The 18,516-nt window shown below is 38.2% G+C and overlaps 1 protein-coding gene across 1 annotated transcript; it reads left to right on the forward strand.

Annotated features, from left to right (window-relative positions):
- The first annotated feature begins 1,309 nt into the window (after positions 1-1,309).
- Positions 1,310-10,521, forward strand: LOC307004237 (uncharacterized protein). The gene is made up of 3 exons (XM_079623338.1): positions 1,310-1,412; positions 2,041-2,151; positions 9,169-10,521. The coding sequence occupies exons 2-3, from the start codon at positions 2,061-2,063 to the stop codon at positions 10,083-10,085; spliced, it is 1,008 nt and encodes a 335-aa protein (XP_079479464.1). The 5' UTR covers positions 1,310-1,412; positions 2,041-2,060; the 3' UTR covers positions 10,086-10,521.
- Positions 10,522-18,516: the final 7,995 nt, after the last annotated feature.

Genomic DNA, 18,516 nt, shown 5'->3' on the forward strand with positions numbered 1-18,516 from the left:
CCGCCTCTCCATTTATTCGATTGGACAGTGGGAAAAAAACGCGATGACGTCGTATGCTCTTTCCGCTTGGAGGTGTTGTTTTTTCAACTGCAAAAATGTGAGGCGCAGCAGGCGATAAAATGCGAGGCACCTTGGGCGCATAAACAGCGCGCAGAACGCTCACTGCCATAGGAAAACAATTTTAAAAAGGCGCCTCTCACTGCAAAAAACGCGTCTGGTGTGATCGGGGCCTAAGAAAGAATTATACTTTTTTTTAAATAAATGAATAATCAAAAGAGTTTGTTGGACGAACTGATTAATTGACTAATTTAGCTACATCAAGTTAATCCAATTAACTGACCCAAATATTCATAATTAATCAGAACAAGTTATGAGTTATTATGAATATTTCCCCTTTGAGCTGACTTATTACATATCTATGTTAATTTGGAGATTAAATGTGAAATTATTACAATATCAAATTTTAATCGATTGACAGCACTAATATATATATTTTTTTATATATATATATATTTTTTTTTTATATTTAAATATCAAAGTAACTCCCACTCATTCTGAAAGACTGTTGTTTAACTGTCATACTGATTCACTTTCCATAACTCTGCCATTTCATGATTACTACATACTTGTCTTGTGAGTCCTCTAACATCCTCCTGTCTGAGTCTCTGTAACAACTGTAGTCACACATTTAATTAAATTTAAATTCCATACAAATGATCTCTGTTGCAGTCACAGCTGTGTGTGTGTGTGTGTGTGTGTGTGTGTGTGTGTGTGTGTGTGTGTGTGTGTGTGTGTGTGTGTGTGTGTGTGTGTGTGTGTGTGTTCCAAATTGCATTTGTGCTCTAGTACCAGGCCTTTTTTTGTGTGGACATTTTCAGATTTTCAGTTACTTAAAGTGTGACAAAATATCACGTCACTGAGATGAGATGAACCATGTTTTTTAATTAATGCAGGGTCTAACAGACCCCAAATACTTACTTAACTTTTATGTAAACATCCTCTAAAAAGTGTGAAACAAGTGCAATTAAATGTGGTACTTTTAAAAAAAAAAATCAAGTAATTTCAGACTAGGTGTTTTGAATTTTGACATTGAATGTTTAATGTTGACAGTATCTACAGTAGTTTCTCACTACTTTTGTACACCTCTAGTTTCTCACCTGCTGGTTTATATAAATACAAAAATATCAACAGTGGTTTCATACTGCACTCACATAGTGTTTGACTGCAGAATATACATTATATATATATATATATATATATATATATATATATATATATATATATTTTTTTTTTTTTTTTTTTTTCACCAATAATTCACCATACGCGTTTTAGGACTTTTATTTTAGTTTGGTGCTATGACGCCATTAGACTGCGCCACACTCCTGCCACTGTTGTGAATCGACTGAACAAAGGTTTGTAATCTGTAAACGTTTTAAAGTATCTAAATCAATGCAAGCCATCCAGACAATTGTATATTTTTTGCAAACGATGTTAAAATGATTAACTATTGAAAGTAACGTTAACATTTTAATGATTTATATACATTAATGGTCATCCACACATCAGTATCAGAAAAGGTGCGTCTCATTTCGCTCCTTATATCGTCAATCGGTTTATTGTAAAAACGATTTCGGTCACTGGCGAGTGGTGATGGAGAAATTGTGCGTTTGAAACCCCGAGTCAATTGAATCAAATGTTTAGCGAAATGATTCAGTGATTTGAATCGCCGCACGCTGATCAAAACAGTGCAGGGAGAACATGTGATTACAACTTTAACAAACCAATTTGTACGAAAGTCTCTAGAATCTACATGTCAGTAAATATCACATGTAAATCCTAAATGCCGTTATATTAAGTGTCTGTATAGTGTTCGTTCTTTTATTAAGGTATTTTTGGTAATTTAAGTCCATTGGAACATTGACTCACTCTGACTGACTCTTCCCAGTGCACTGAACTAGATCTAATTGAGACGCACAGAGATTTAGTTTTGGATTTATTTTCATTTCTGATAATTATTCTCATCTTATTGTCCAAACACAGAAAAACTGAGACTTGCTGTTATGAAGATGGCGTTTATTAAAGAGGAGAGTGAAGAAATGAAGATTGAAGAAACATTCAGAGTGAAAGAAGAAGATACTGAGGAACAAACAGGTTGGTTTCATTCTCAAAGCTGAACTCGGTCATCTTAATAAAACTTCCAGCTCTACAGAAATTAATGATATTTATGAAGAATGTCATGAGTGTGTAACATTAAACCCAATATCTACTTCTGAACTGAAACCAGGAAAACCATTTATTTCTATCACTTAATTATGGAACATTAACAAAGCATGGACGTCACAGTATATAAAATACAGAGGGTCAAAACGTTTTACACTACCATTACAAATAACATACCTGAACATAATCGCAGTAAATATTCAATGACTCAAACCATAAGTAAGCCAATTGATCTGGGTTTTTTTCCCTTTTCATCTCAAAAACACTAAAATGTATTAAACTAGTGTCTTGTAAACACAAACACACACACACACACACACACAAAGTGTTCTGGAAGAAAAAATACTTTTCCCCAGGCAGTTTGATTGAAAACACCTGAAAAGCATCTATATTTAACATAAACATAATAGGAAATATTTTGGTGGCAATGGGAGAGTCAGCTGTAAATGTTTAAATAAAAATAAATGCAATGAATGCTATTGTTTCGCCTTTTGTGTGATGATGCACATGGAAGATAACAATAGGCCTACTCAGATCCTCTTAAAAGCCCAAAAATGCTTAATTTACAACCGGGTCATTCTACCAAAATGGTGGCTTTCCTGTCCTGGCCTTAGAGGATTAGTTCACCTCAAAATGAAAATTTCCTGAAAATTTTACTCACCCCGATGTCATCCAAGATATCCATGTCTTTCTTCCTTCAGTCGAAAAGAAATTAAGGTTTTTGAGGAAATCATTCCAGGGTTTTTCTACACAGAATGGCCTTCAATGGTAACCAAATATTCCAATGTTCAAAGAAGGATCAAATGTCTGTCTCAATGCAGCTTCAAAGTCTCTACACGATCCCAGTCGAGAAATGAGGGTCTTATCCAGCGAAATGATCGGATTTTGAAGATGGAATAGAAAATGAAATGAATTTTTCACCCGTCCCTACCTTTTTGAATCCAAGTACACAGACGAATAAATTAGACAGATGACGTGACGTGTGACCTTTCCAACGAGATGACGTAATGCCTGGCGCCTCGCAGACCAGCACTAGACGAACAATTGTGGTTAAAAAGTATATACATCTTTTTATTTTTATTTTTTTAGAAAATGACATTGTTTCGCTAGATAAGACCATATTCCTCAGCTGGGATCATTTGAAGCACTTCAAAGCCCTTTGAAACTGCATTGATTTGGACTTCAACAATTTGGTTGCGGTTTAAGTCCATTGTGTGGAGAAAAATCCTGAAATGTTTTTCTCAAAAAAAAAAAAAATCTTTTCCACTGAAGAAAGAAAGACATGGACATCTTGGATGGCATTGGGGTGGGTAAGTTGTCAGGAAATTTTAATTTTGAGGTGAACTAATCCTTTAACCACCAGGAAAAACACTTAAAAGTGTCAGATAATGACACAAAATAAATGTTTTTTGTTTTAATTGAAGTGTTTTATTGTTAATAAAACATATGTAAGACAGTTATTGCAAACCATATTTTTAATATATTGTAGAACACGGTCAGTACCATGAAATTGGCTTGTCCCTCGGGTCAGGAGTCGTGGTTTAGTGACATATTTTGAGTTAAAATATATTTTTTTCTCCTCCTTTAAGGCCCCGTTTACACGATGGGAAAACGCAGATATTTCTCTGCGTTTTGGCCTGTCATTTACACGAAAACGCCATTTTTATCCCAGAAAACGATTATTTCTAAAAACTCCGGCCAAAGTGGAGATTTCTGAAAACGCCGGTTATGTGTTGTCGTGTCAACTGGGAGAAACGGGGTTTTAGGTTCTCTCTTGTCGATTCTGAGGATTCTGATTGGCTTGCAGGGCTTTATCCTTCTCCCTACACTGCCGCCCATAGGTTTGGCATAGTTATGATGGCGCTCGACGGCGTATTTATGCGGGTTGTGTGCACGATGTTATTATTGAAAACGGAGGGGGGGAAATATTAGTTTCTCTAAATACCCGGCTATGTGTAAATGTGGCCTAAATGTCATAATACAAAGGAAGTATAGTTATTTAGTGGACTACTTAAAAAAACTAAAACAACAACTAAATATTATAAATAATTTACAGGGAATAGCTGTCCCATAATTTCATGTCACTGTTGTTAAAATTTATAATAATAAAAAACACCACTTTGAAAAAACATCCATGTCAACTTCTTCCTGGGTCAAAGGTTAATTGGAGGCGGGGCTGTTTTGAAAAGCACATGTTGAGTGTGCACTCTCTCCATCTTTTAGCAATTTGATAAATAATTCGATAATTTCATGCGAGGACTTAAGATGTGTCACTGGTGTTCTACAGTTTATTGTAAGGGGAAAGGAAATTTGATGAAAATTATTGTTAAAATTGCATAATTAAGTGATTTATTTACAATTTAAAAAGTGTGGTTTGAGCTACTGTGGCCACCATCTTAGATATGTCATCTTGTCTGCAGATTTGTCACTGGTGTTATTGTTGCTGCTGGTAACACCAGTGACATGACTAACTTTTTTTAACAACATAAGGTTTCATAAAAGGTTCAACAATTATATTAATTAGCACTTATTAGCATTGTATTACTGTTTCAATATTGTAAACGCATAATATGGCTTTCCTTTTGACAGATATGGCGAAATTAAGTGCTGCTGAAAAGCAAAGACTCTACAGACAGCGCAGGGATGCTGACCCAGACCGCAGAGCAGCCTACCTTAAACAGAAACACCAGACTTACTTAAAGGATTTGGAGAGTCAAAAAAGAAAGCGAGTGAAGGATCTCACAGAAAGGGAAAAAAGACAGGAGCAAAGGAAATGGCGGGTCAGACAGGCAAAACACAGAGAGAGATTGAGAGCAGGAAAGGCAGTGTTGACCCCCCCATCCAGTCCAGACAGTCAACCCAGTACTGCAAGGTCAGAATTTAAGACAATGTGTCTGTAGGAAGACAGAAGTACTTATCGATAGAGTTACTTAACGAGATAGTTCACCCAAATTACACATTGGTTTCCTTATCGTGTATGCAGTCTATGGACAATGTATGACAGCAAGCCATGCTTTTGTTTACCTGGCCACTGTTTCAAATGCCAACTTTTTAGGCTTGGAGATGATAATAGATGGACGCGACACAATAACATGGCAAAGACAAACATATCTCAAGTAAAAGTGAACCACAGTTCGTACAGGAAATATTCCATGAACATGTTTTACTGCATACAAAATGTTCGTATCAGTGCAGTTGGGGAAACAGTGCAGCTTGTGTTCAATGTCCGTGCTTCTAATGTTCTAGTGGACATGTTTGTATGACAATGTTGTGTTATGAAGGACACAATTTAGTCTATAGGCTTCATCTTTCGGTCTTAATCAGAGCAATAACCTTAATTTTATTGTTTATACTAAATTACAAATCATTTCAGATTTCATAAAATGTGTTAATGTAAAATAATACTAATAAATTGATAAATTTGTTTGAAATAATCTCATGTTATGTCATTGGTTTCACATTGCGTCACTGTTGTTACCCAGTTTCATAGAATATGGTTTTTGTATCTACCTAACTGTTGCTGCATTCATTAGTAAGCATTTTAAATCGTTAGTTCGCCCATGAAGTTGTATGCAATCCTTACCAGCACTATAGTGCATACACACTGACCCACTCTGTGGTCACCTCCCTGGTCAGAGTTCTAGCCGCTGGAAGTTTTTCAAGAAAGTAGTCCTGGTTAGTTTCCGGGGCCTCAAAACTGAGCGTTTTTACGTGAAAAAATTATTTTCGAAGCTTGATTAATTTACATCACAAAAAACACGCCAGACAAAATTCATACCTCAGTTTTAATCGACACTATTTTCTTTCCATTTCTATCAATCCGCGCTGCTGTCAACTTCAAAGTGCGCACGTTCCGATCAGCTGTTGATAGCGCGACTCGCTGACAACATGTCTGACTACGAAACTTCTGATGATGAAAGTAATTTTAGCACAATGTCAGACGGAAAAGACTATATTAGACTTCTTTTCACGTGATTTCCACTGGAGTCTAAACATCAGCTTGTTTACCATACAGTTTAGACATGGGATCATAAAGTTAGTAAATAGAGCTTACCCGTGCTACTGGTACAGCAAAACTCTTTAAAATTAGTTTTTTTCTTTTTCCTCCTTGGTTGGGGATGTAATTGTCTTCGCTGAAGTGAGCACTGCTACACACGGAAATCCCTGATTCTGGATATTTTAGCTCCCGCCAAAGCTGTCTCGTAGCTACAGCTGATCGGAAATCTGCGCATTGTTGACGTCGACAGCAGCGCGGATTGATAGAAATGGAAAGAAAATAGTGCCGATTAAAACTGAGGTATGAATTTTGTCTGGAGTGTTTTTTGTGATGTAAATTAATCAAGCTTTGAAACGCAAATAATTTTTTCAAGTAAAAACGCACAGTTTTGAGGCCCCGGAAACTAACCAGGACTACTTTCTTGAAAAACTTCCAGCGGCCAGAACTCTGACCAGGGAGGTGACCACAGAGTGGGTCAGTGTGTATGCACTATAGTGCTGGTAAGGATTGCATACAACTTCATGTCTTAAATGGGCGAACTAACCCTTTAAGAATATGATCATTAAATTTTGATCACTCAACCTCAATTATTTATAATGTTACAACAAAAAACACAATGGTCGAAATTGTAAAATGTCTCACAACAGAACTTTACACATATCTACACATAACTTTACACATACAAATTATTACAAATGAAGACAATTTCTTAATATTACATTAACTTTTTCTGTCTTTGATTATGTATGCAAATTAAATAGTCAAATTACATTCTGGAAAGCCTGCATTGTCGTCTAAAATATAGGTAACACCAGTGACAAAAAGGCAGCACAAGCATTTGTTATGTGATGTAGTAAAAATGTCAAAATACATTAAGCTGTCATTTAAGTAGATTTATAATGTTAAAAGTTGAACTATTATCTGACTATAAGTTTTGGTATAAAAAATAAATAAAATATATATATTTTTAAAGTTGTCTGTTCAAAAAGCCAGCAAAAAAAAAAAAAAACAGCGTCTGAGTACACTAGCCTGTTATTACATTTTGTTTTTATGATGCAAATATAGCAGCTAATTATTGTATAACAAACTAACAATAGATGTCTTAAAACAGTTTAAATATTTTGTTAGTGACACAAACAGTTCAAATAAGATAATAAACAATATCAAAGATTAACAAAAATAATAACAATACACAGGTAGGGCAGCTAAAGAAACCGAAACCCCTGACTACACCTATAATCACCTGGAGAGATCTTACCTCGCTCCCGGAAAGAATAAAACAGGCGAGTCTTGCGGGCAACTGCTTACCTCACTGATCTAACTAAATAACAAAACGTGAACTAAGAAAAGTAAATCCACAACCTGTTACTGAAAAGACAAAACAAAACTGAAGTCAAAATATAATCAAATACTGGATCGCTCCAGTACGTAAGAGGAGAGACACCCAGCAAACAAAGAGGAGAGAGAGACCGCCATCAACGCCGTCGAAGTTTAAATAGCAGAACCCCCAATGAAGTCACTCCGCTTCTGCGGTTCAGGGAAAATCCCTTCTCACGACTCCACGTACCAATCGTACATCCACAAGACCACATCCAAGCTAAAATAAAGAAATTGCACAGAACAGTTCTACATGCACACCCACGTAACACGCTTTGAAAAAAATTGAAAACCGCTATCTCTGTGTAAACTTTAAAAATGTGATTCCCTGAAAACACTTGCGTATTACTTGTTTAGTCTATAGGTATGTGCATTTGAACATATACGTATGTGCACCGACGCGTGGCATGCATAATACATCATTTTTAGTCGCTTCCGTGTGTCTATGCGAACTGGAATAATTTTTTGATAACATTTTATCTGTACAGAGTTAAAGGGAAGGGAAGGAGGCCTTCACAGGGGAGAGACTCGTTTAAAGTAATATAATCGTCAGGTTTCTGTCAAACACAGCACATCTAGGTTATAATCTGTAATCATATAATTTACAAAGAGTGATTTTGTAGAAAAGATGTAATATTTAGCAAAATGAGCTTTTATCATTTGTTTATCTGTATTATATCTGTTTTTTATTTATTTAACATCAATTACGTTTTTACCATTAAAGGGGTCCGAGAGTTTTTTGTCCCCCGTCTCTGTGATGATATATATGTGAAAGAGTCTTTCTTTTTGAGCACTAAAGAAAACATCTGTTGTGAATTTCACAGCTTATATCAACCTCCGTTGTAAATTTACCATCAGAAGTTATTCAAGGATGAGATTTTCTTCTCCTGAACTTCATGTAGCAGCATAATATTCTTCGTTTTATATATATTAAATGTTAATTATTTTAAATAAAATAAGCTAAAAGATAAAATGCATGTTGTTGTTTTTTACTGTCCTGAATAAGACATTTTACATCAAATATGTTTGCATATAGTATAAAGAAATTATTGAATTTATAAAAAAAATTACCCCATTCAAAATTTTACATGGATGATCCACAACTTTTTTTTTTTGTGATGGCTGTTCTCGAGTCCCTTGTTTGTCCTGAGCAGTTAAACTGCCCAATGTTCTTCAGAAATATCCTCCAGGTCCTGCAAATTCTTCAGTTTTCCAGCATCTTTTGCTAGCATCTTGATCTTTTCAAACTGAGGACAATTGAAGGACTCAAACACAACTATTTTAAAAAAAGTCTCCAGACGGAAAAAGTGCATTAAGAGCCGGGGTATCAGTTGTTTTTCAATTTAATTCAAAGATTGAAATCAAGCTTTATCTTAAACTAAAACTTAAGCAACAAAATTACCTTAGATTGTGTACCTTAGTAATAAGCGTGTTCTATGTGACACCCCCCCTGTATCCCAGATTCTCTGCAAAACTGAACAGTTGAGAGGACACTATTTTTTTTAATAGGAACATGGTCGGGAAACCCTGTATTAAACTCAAGGTTAACTTGTATTTCTCTTTTTTTTTCTCAGACCTGATGCAGCTGAAAGAAGAGAATGAAGTACTGAATGAAATGGAAGAGAAAGATCAGTATGACAAACATTGTGATTTCATAAATGGAGAAACATCTTTTAGTTGCTCAGGGATCGAAAAGGCTTCCTCACGAAAAAGAGGCCAAAAGACAGAAGCTAGAAGTAATGTCAAATGCCAACAGTGTGGAAAGAGTTTTGGTAAACATGGAAACTTTAATATCCACATGAGAATTCACACTGGAGAGAAGCCTTTCTCCTGCCAACAATGTGGAAAGAGTTTCACTCAAAAAGGCAGCCTTAAAGTCCACATGAGAATTCACACTAGAGAGAAACCTTACAAGTGCAAACAGTGTGGGAAAGGTTTCACTGAAAAACGAGGCCTTCAAATCCACACAAGAGTTCACACTAGAGAGAAGCCTTACATCTGCAAGCTGTGTGAAAAGTGTTTTACGCATAAACAAACCCTTAATTTCCACATGCAAACTCACACTGGGGAGAAGCCTTACACCTGCAAACTGTGCGAGAAGAGTTTCTCACGAAAAGAAAGTCTTGAGAATCACATGAGAATTCACACTGGAGAAAAGCCGTTTGTATGTGCTCAGTGTGGAAAAGGTTTCAAACGTAAAGAAGCACTTAATTCCCACTTAAAAACTCACACTGGAGAGAAGCCTTACACTTGCAAACTGTGTCCGAAGAGCTTCTCAGAACAAGGAAACCTTATGACCCACTTAAAAACTCACACTGGAGAGAAGCCTTACACTTGCAAACTGTGTCCGAAGAGCTTCTCACAACAAGGAAACCTCATGGCCCACATGAGAAGCCACACAGGAGAGAAGCCATTCGTATGTGGTCAATGTGGAAAAAGTTTCAGCATTAAAGCAAACCTTAATATGCACATGAGGATTCACTCGAGATAAACTGTTTTAAATGTCATTAGTGTGGAATGAGTTTCATAAAAGAAAACCTTTAAAATATGAATCTGTGAAATCTGTGTATCTATGTTCACACTGCAACGTTGGCCAAATCTGATTGTCCACCTTCTTGAATGTCTTTTTCCTACAGGCCAATATTGAACAATTTCAATTGTATGGCGACGTCACTCCATTCTGTATATTTACATATATATTAGTTTTACTATGAAATGCCACAAAATGAATGAAAGATTGCAAATATAAGGTAATAAACTAAAGATTCATATAAAATAATGCATGGCAATGTTTATCATTTCATTTAGTGAGTGATTGGCGCAGGTAAGCGTATATTGTCAATCTGAATTTGATCATGACTACTGTTGGGGCTCATTTTTTTAAAATCTGGAAGCTGGTTACAGGGCCAAAAATGCTCATCCCTGATTTACACAATGCATAATGCAGCCTAAAAAAGGCCCACCGTCTCCACAAACTAAGGCCCCGTTTACACGATGGGAAAACGCAGATATTTCTCTGCGTTTTGGCCTGTCATTTACACGAAAACGCCGTTTTTATCCCAGAAAACGATCATTTCTAAAAACTCCGGCCAAAGTGGAGATTTCTGAAAACGCCGGTTATGTGTTGTCGTGTCAACTGGGAGAAACGGGGTTTTAGGTTCTCTCTTGTCGATTCTGAGGATTCTGATTGGCTTGCATGGCTTTATCCTTCTCCCTACACTGCCGCCCATAGGTTTAGCATAGTTATAAAGGCGCTCGACGGCGTATTTATGCGGGTTGTGTGCACGATGTTATTATTGAAAACGGAGGGGGGGAAATATTCGTTTCTCTAAATACCCGGCTATGTGTAAATGTGGCCTAAGTTAATTTTTTTGTGTTTGTGTGGTTGATGACACATTTGACCCTGGTGGGACGGGCTGCACGCAGCAAAATCCCCAGTGTTAAATTAACACTGCACAGTGTTTATATAAATATAATCCACACTTTTAAGAGTGTTAAAAAGTAACATTGAGCAGTGTTGAAGTTAATGAGATAATTAAGTGATGATTGACCATTACTGATGACGCTTACTGTTAACGAGCAGAATCATAAACGGTATGTTTACACAAGAATGGTATGCTTAAAAAGTTTTTCCTTCGAGTTTTCCGCGTCCATACGACACCATTGTCAAAACGATCACCATTCACATGGATCCGCGAAAACGACTAAGAACACTGTGTTCTGCTGCCAGGACATAAGATGGTGATGAAACACTATAGACTGAACACATTATAGGCATGAGCATGACGTCATCATGCACCATGCCTTTACACCAAAAAAAGGTGATTTCATGCGATTTTTGCTGTTTTTACGAGCTCGCTGATATTTTTTTCACTTGGGAGAAATCAAGTGGAAATCAGTCATGGTTGCGGCTCGCAGTGTGTGAGAGGAATTACGAGCCGAGCACGTTACAAGCACCTCTCGACCTCCCGATCATTTTTAAACATGTTTAAAAAATTCGGGGAGTCGGCCTGATTTTCACCAGCGTATAGGCTGTCCCCTATTGCCAAATCATACACAACCACGTCACAGGCTACATTGATGGGGCTATACCTCAGTGGCAGCAACCACACAGCGTGCGCATACACTCTCTCACTCACTCTCTCTCTCTCTCACTTTTCTATATGAAGCTATTGCCTGCAACATTGAACATCTGTGTTTAGATCGAAAGCTCACGTGATTGCCGCCGGCTCGGGATAAAATTTGTGCAGGACAGTCGTGCCGTGTACCAGCTTTGACGCGATTATCAGTTGAACTGATTCGTAACGTGTGCAATATCTCACAACCTCCCGAGTGTCCGAACTGGCACCGTGTATCCCCGCCTTTAGGGTTGGAACTGAAAGTCTGCAGGACACTGGCCCTCAACCCTCAACCTTGAGCAGAGGTGGGAGTAAGTCACTAAATGCAAGTCTTAAGTCAAGTCCAAGTCTTAACATTGCAAGTCAAAGTCAAGTCATACTCTTTGTCAAGTCAAGTCGCAACTTAGTCATCAAGTCATACCAAGTCGCACACAGGCTCGTTTGACACATTTTTTAACTCAGGGACTTTTATTACTTATTTAGACACAGAGGGCTAAGATGGGTTACAAAAATAAATAAATAAACTTGTGTGTAATAAATAAAATATTGTTAAGAAGCACTTTAAATGCGCTAAAATAAAAATTAATTAAATGAACACAAGTAAACAAGAATTAATAAAACTTTTCCCATCTTGTGCTAGCCCTACATATAGTTATTTTGCTGTGATGTCCCCTAAGAAAGTGTAAACTAAGCTTCCTAAAATTTCTGTTTTAGCAGCCATTAGCTGAGATCGACCGAGGTGCAAATTTGGACATTACATAGTAACGTTAGGTTTTTGACAGGCACGGGATAGCACAGCCGTTGTGAATGTGGACCTCAAGTTTACATTATTATATCGCTAGCTTTTTGAATTAAGTTGGAAGTAGATAGATACCACTGAAAACCTCATGCTTGAAAACTAGCAAAACCTTTGCGTTTGCCCAGTGAGTGACCAACCAACACTTACTTCTCGCTGTGCAACTTGAAGTGACGAATGAAATTTGAAGTTGTGGCCGATTAATCACTTATCTTGGCACTGCAGATATTACACACAGCCGTTCTTTTCTTGGCCGTGTACGCGTAATCTCTAAACCCAAACTTTATTATCCTCGGGGCTGGAGCTGGTGGTGTTGTTGCGGTGTCCGCGGAGGGATCTGCTGTTTTGGCAAGCGGGTTCCGGATAGCGTCTAGCAGTTTACGCATGCGTATAAATATAGTTCATTCTTAAATATATTTTAAAAAATCACAATAATTGAAAAAAAATATTTTCCACAAGTCATTTCAAGTAAATAGGCACAAGTCCGAGTTAAGTCTAAAGTCACAAGGGGCAAGTCTAAAGTCAAGTCGAGTCTTTTCAGAGATCTAGTCAAGTAAGTCTCAAGTCCAGAAAATTGCGACTCGAGTCAAGTCATATGACTCGAGTCTCCCACCTCTGACCTTGAGTATCCCAAAATCCTGAAGTACACCTTTGCAGTGTTCCAAAAACATTTGTGGGAACTTGGCGGATGCAATATCCGCTCCGCTGTCTTACCATTTTTTTTTACAAAAAGTCAACCTTCCTTTGATAAGTAATTAGGGGTTCAAATGCACAGCGTTACAGCGGTGGCACTGTAGTGATCAAAAGTACCAAACCGCTCATAAGTCCTAAACCGTTAATCGCAGACTCAAGTGTCTTATATTGCTGCCGATGAAAATTAGCCTGTGGCTAACTCGGGTACACTTACATTTGATCTGAATGTTGATTAGTGTACATTGTCCCCTTTTTCAAATAAACAAATAAATAAAATAAAATCAAGTCACTTTTACTAAAATGTCTATCGCTCTTGAACGGCATGAGATAATTTCACCAAACTCTGTACACCTGTGTACGGGCGCAGTTTGTGGTCGTGTGAAAAAGGATGCAGCACTTGGCGGTACTATTAAATGGAAGAAAAGAGTTAGTCCTATTGACCAGAGGCCTGTGACCCTAGAGGCATGTGAGAAATTCTAAAGAAATCGGCCACCAGGGGGGCGCTATCGTGTTTTACACATTATCACGCAATGTTTCACACATACAGTGCATCTGTAAAGTATTCACAGCGCTTCACTTTTCCCACATTTTTTTATGTGGCAGCCTTAATCCAAAATTTTATATACACATGTGGTAACGTTCATTTGCAACACTAGATGACTTGCAGAAATGTTAACAGTGGTCATGAATCAGAATTAACGTTATTAACGTTACTTAATTCACCTCAAACAAACAAATTGAAACAAATCAATTAACCCGAATTTATGAGTGTGTATTTGGATGTCACCTGGTTATAATTTGAACCGAACGTATTAACGGGTTGTGGTGGCGATTTTATGATATTCATTGATCTTTAGTAAAATATAGATGATTCAAATAATGTCACTTGTAGTGAGAGAAGATTATGTTTATGTACCTGGGGAGGCAGAAGGGAGAGACACTCCAGAGAACAGACAAACAAAGACCTCTGACCATATTGTCAGAAGGCCATTTGGTGCAGGGGGCACCAAATGTTATGTGGGCCAACTAATGTTATGGCTTCCTTGTCTATGGAAAACTACTGGATGGAAAACTACTGAGAGGAAGGCTCTAAGAGGAAATTAGGCCTTGAAACTTAGATAAAAGGTGGTTGAGTCTGTCTGGGGGTGTGTCACTCTTCTGCACAGGGTAACAACTGTGTATTAGACTGCTCTTATTCTTGCAAGAATAAATACTTCTATTTTATAATTTGACTTTGAGTGTCTCTTACGCAGGGATGTTTGTTTGATGAATTTTTGCCACAACAGGGTTAAATAGTAGTGATATTGGTAGCATCACTGCTAATTTATTGTTCATCTGTCATAATGGCGAATATATCGGATGTGTGTCTACCTCTGAGTGCAGGTGAGGACACGTTTGAGCTGCATTCGGTGCGGTTGGAGCTGGAGTCCGTGGAGAAGCAGATCCGTGATCTGCTGGGGAGGCAGGCCGAGCTGCGAGACCGACGATCAGCGCTTGAAGCATCACGCGCCGATGCTCACAAGTCAGTGGTTAGTAACTTTTCGACTCCGGCCTCCTCTACTCCGTGTATTTCTCTGCACAGGACCCGAGCACCCCTGGTTTCGTTTACCCCGACACCGACACAGCACCATGGACCCTGGATGATGCCACAGCGGAAGACACGAGCCAGGACCAGAGCAAGGACCTCTCCGCCCCTCCCGGTCTTCGAGATCTCCACCCGGAACCGCTTCTCCCCTCTTCGCGAGACGGAACGCGACGACGCTGTGATCATCGGCAGTTCCATGGTCCGGCATGTCCGCGCTACCTCAGGTAAAGGTATGGTGCGCACTCACTGCTTTCCTGGTGCTCGTGTTCTCGATGTCGCTGCGCAGGTTCCCGAGATCCTGAACGGTGACGAGCGCGTCGGAGCTGTCGTGCTGCACGCGGGGGTGAACGACATCAGGCTGCGGCAGACGGACGTTCTGAAGAGGGACTACAGGAGCCTGATCGAGACGGTACGCAGAACATCGCCTGAAGCAAAGATCGTCGTGTCTGGACCGCTTCCCACGTACCAACAAGGACAAGAAAGGTTCAGTAGATTGTTTGCACTAAATGAATGGTTAATGTCATGGTGTAATGAACAGAGACTGCTCTTTGTAAATAATTGGAATCTGTTTTGGGAGCGACCTAGGCTCTACCGTGCTGATGGCCTGCACCCCAGCAGAATCGGAGCGGCTGTTCTGTCGGACAACATCTCCAAGACGTTACACACCATATGACTAGTAAGTCAAAGTCCAAATCACATTCTTTGCTGTCCCAAATTAATTGATATAAGTACCAGTGTAGAACACTTTATAGAAACTGTGTCTATTCCTCGTTTAGTGAGGCCAAACAATAAATCTACTGTAGGATCTAAGAAAAATCTAATTGTGATTAAACCAGAAAATCTCAATATTAGTGAACAAAAACAATTTCTAAAGCTAGGTCTTCTAAACATTAGATCGCTTACACCTAAGGCGGTTATTGTAAATGAAATAGTCACAGATAATAGCTTCGATGTACTCTGCCTTACTGAAACCTGGCTTAAATCGAATGATTATTTCGGTCTTAATGAGTCCACTCCACCAGGATACGGTTATAAGCATGAGCCCCGTCTGATTGGTCGTGGCGGCGGTGTTGCAACAATCTATAGAGATATTCTTAATGTTACTCAGAAAACAGGTCACAGGTTTAATTCGTTTGAAGTACTTGTGCTAAATGTTACGCTCCTAGATGTAAGAAAGAAATCCCTATTATCTCTAGCCTTGGCTACTGTATATAGACTGCCAGGGCCTTACGCTGATTTCCTAAAAGAGTTTGCAGATTTTCTCTCAGATCTATTGGTCAATGTCGATAAGGCAATAATTTTTGGAGATTTCAACATACACGTTGATAACACAAATGATGCGTTAGGGGCTGCATTTACAGATTTATTAAACTCCTTTGGGGTCAAGCAAAACGTTAGTGGTCCCACTCATCGTCTTAATCATACTCTAGATTTAATTATATCATATGGAACCGATCCAACCGATATAGATATTATACCGCAAAGTGATGATGTCACTGATCATTACATGGTGACTTGCATACTACGTACAGCTGAAATGTGTCATGTTGCGCCGCATTATCGACCAGGCAGAACAATCCTTCCAACTACTATAGATAGATTCTTGAATAGCTTACCTGATCTATCTCAGCTTCTCAGTGAACCCAAACTAACAGATGAGCTAGAGGAAATGACTAGCAGTATGAGCACCATTTTCTCTAGTACATTAGAAATTGTTGCACCAATTAGATTAAAAAAGGTTAGAGAGAAAACTAAAGCACCATGGTACAACAGTGCTACGCATGTTATCAAGAGAGAAACTCGTAACTTAGAGCGCAAATGGAAACAAACAAATTTAGAGGTCTTTAGAATCGCGTGGAAAGACAGTATGTCACGTTATAAAAAGGCTCTAAAAGCAGCCAGGGCTGAGCATCTCCGCAAACTAATAGAAAATAACCAAAACAATCCAAGGTTTTTATTTAACACCGTGGCAAGATTAACAAATAAACAGACATCACCTGAAAATATTCTGTTACATTTTAATAGTAATGATTTCATGAATTTCTTCACTGAGAAAATAGAAAGCATCAGAAACACAATTGTAAATGTACAATCTTTGACAGCGTCTTATGATTCAGCCTCAATTATCGCCCCTCAAGAACAACTACAGCGCTTTACAACTATAGGACAGGAAGAGCTAAATAAACTTATCACTGCATCTAAAACAACAACATGTTTATTAGCAGGGGTGCACATAACTGGTACGCAGGTACGCATGCGCGACAAAAATCAGGAATGCGTAATGCCACTTGTGTTACTACGCGCCTTTGCGTACTGTCGCCAAAATGCAATCTAGGCAGTGTTAATTTAATTTTTTCACAGATGAAAACGAGACGATAACTAAATAAAAACCTTGTTTTAAATGACGACCACTATGACGAATAAAAACTAGACGGAAATGTAAGGGAGGGACGATTGGGGAAGTGATCCAGTCAGAACTGATTTGCGTTTGTGGAAGATGCGCACATTTGAATTGTAACGTGCTGATCTACCGAGTCGGCATGCATGTCTCAAATCGTTAAAAAATGTAAACGTCTGGGAGAAAGAGAAGAGCAGACATATGGATAGATCTGAATAAGAGTGACGACGCGAAAGACTTTATTCGGTATGTTTTTCTGTGCGAACACACACACACACACACACACACACGACCCCGAAGCGTGCAGCCCCGCACATAGACACAGCCCGCTGCGCGCAAGGACTGAATCGAGCTCTCTTTCGCGTCTGAATGGACAAATACACACAACATTATGTCTAAATGTCCGTTTTGGAGAGTATTCACGTAAAAACAGTCGGTTATGTCTTTACAGAACATACAGTGCATCAGTGCACACTCTTAAAGTGACAGTGCGTAATAAACCTAATGCCTTCTGTACACTTAATATTGATCAAACAACAAAATAAAAAGAGAAAATTCACTGCTCTTTAATATCTTTAATAAGGATTAATTATATTTAATTTATAAAAATAAATATATCTGAACCATCAAATAACACTTCAAATAATTTTTTTCCAAAGGTGTTTTCTATCATTTTAGGTCGTTCTTTTCACGCTGATGTAAATTTAAGTGTTCGTTTATTTATTTTTTATAAGTTTGGTTTTAGTTAGTTATTTTATGCTATAAAAACGGAAATGTGACGTCATGATTGACAGCTGTGGCCACGCTACATATGGGGTGAGTACCAAACACCATCTCCTGGTCCTCACCTGAGTAACTCACTGAAAAAGTTATGTGCACCCCTGTTTATTAGATCCAATACTCACTAAACTACTGAAAGAAGTGTTACCTGTAGTGGAAGAGCCTCTTCTCAATATTATTAACTCGTCTCTATCTTTAGGACATGTTCCAAAAACATTCAAGCTGGCAGTTATAAAACCTCTTATTAAGAAACCACAATTAGACCCAAATAACCTAGCAAATTACAGACCCATTTCAAATCTTCCATTTATGTCTAAAATACTAGAAAAAGTTGTGTCCGCTCAACTGTGCTCTTTCTTGCAAGAAAACGATATCTATGAAAAGTTTCAGTCTGGATTCAGGCCACATCATAGCACAGAAACTGCGCTGGTTAAAATTACAAATGATTTACTTTTAGCTTCTGACCAAGGCTGTATCTCAATACTAGTTTTACTCGATCTTAGTGCTGCGTTTGACACTATAGATCATAAAATACTCTTAGATCGACTTCAA

This window comes from Phoxinus phoxinus, assembly GCF_949152265.1.
Source record: "Phoxinus phoxinus genome assembly, chromosome: 9".
NCBI lineage: Eukaryota > Metazoa > Chordata > Actinopteri > Cypriniformes > Leuciscidae > Phoxinus > Phoxinus phoxinus.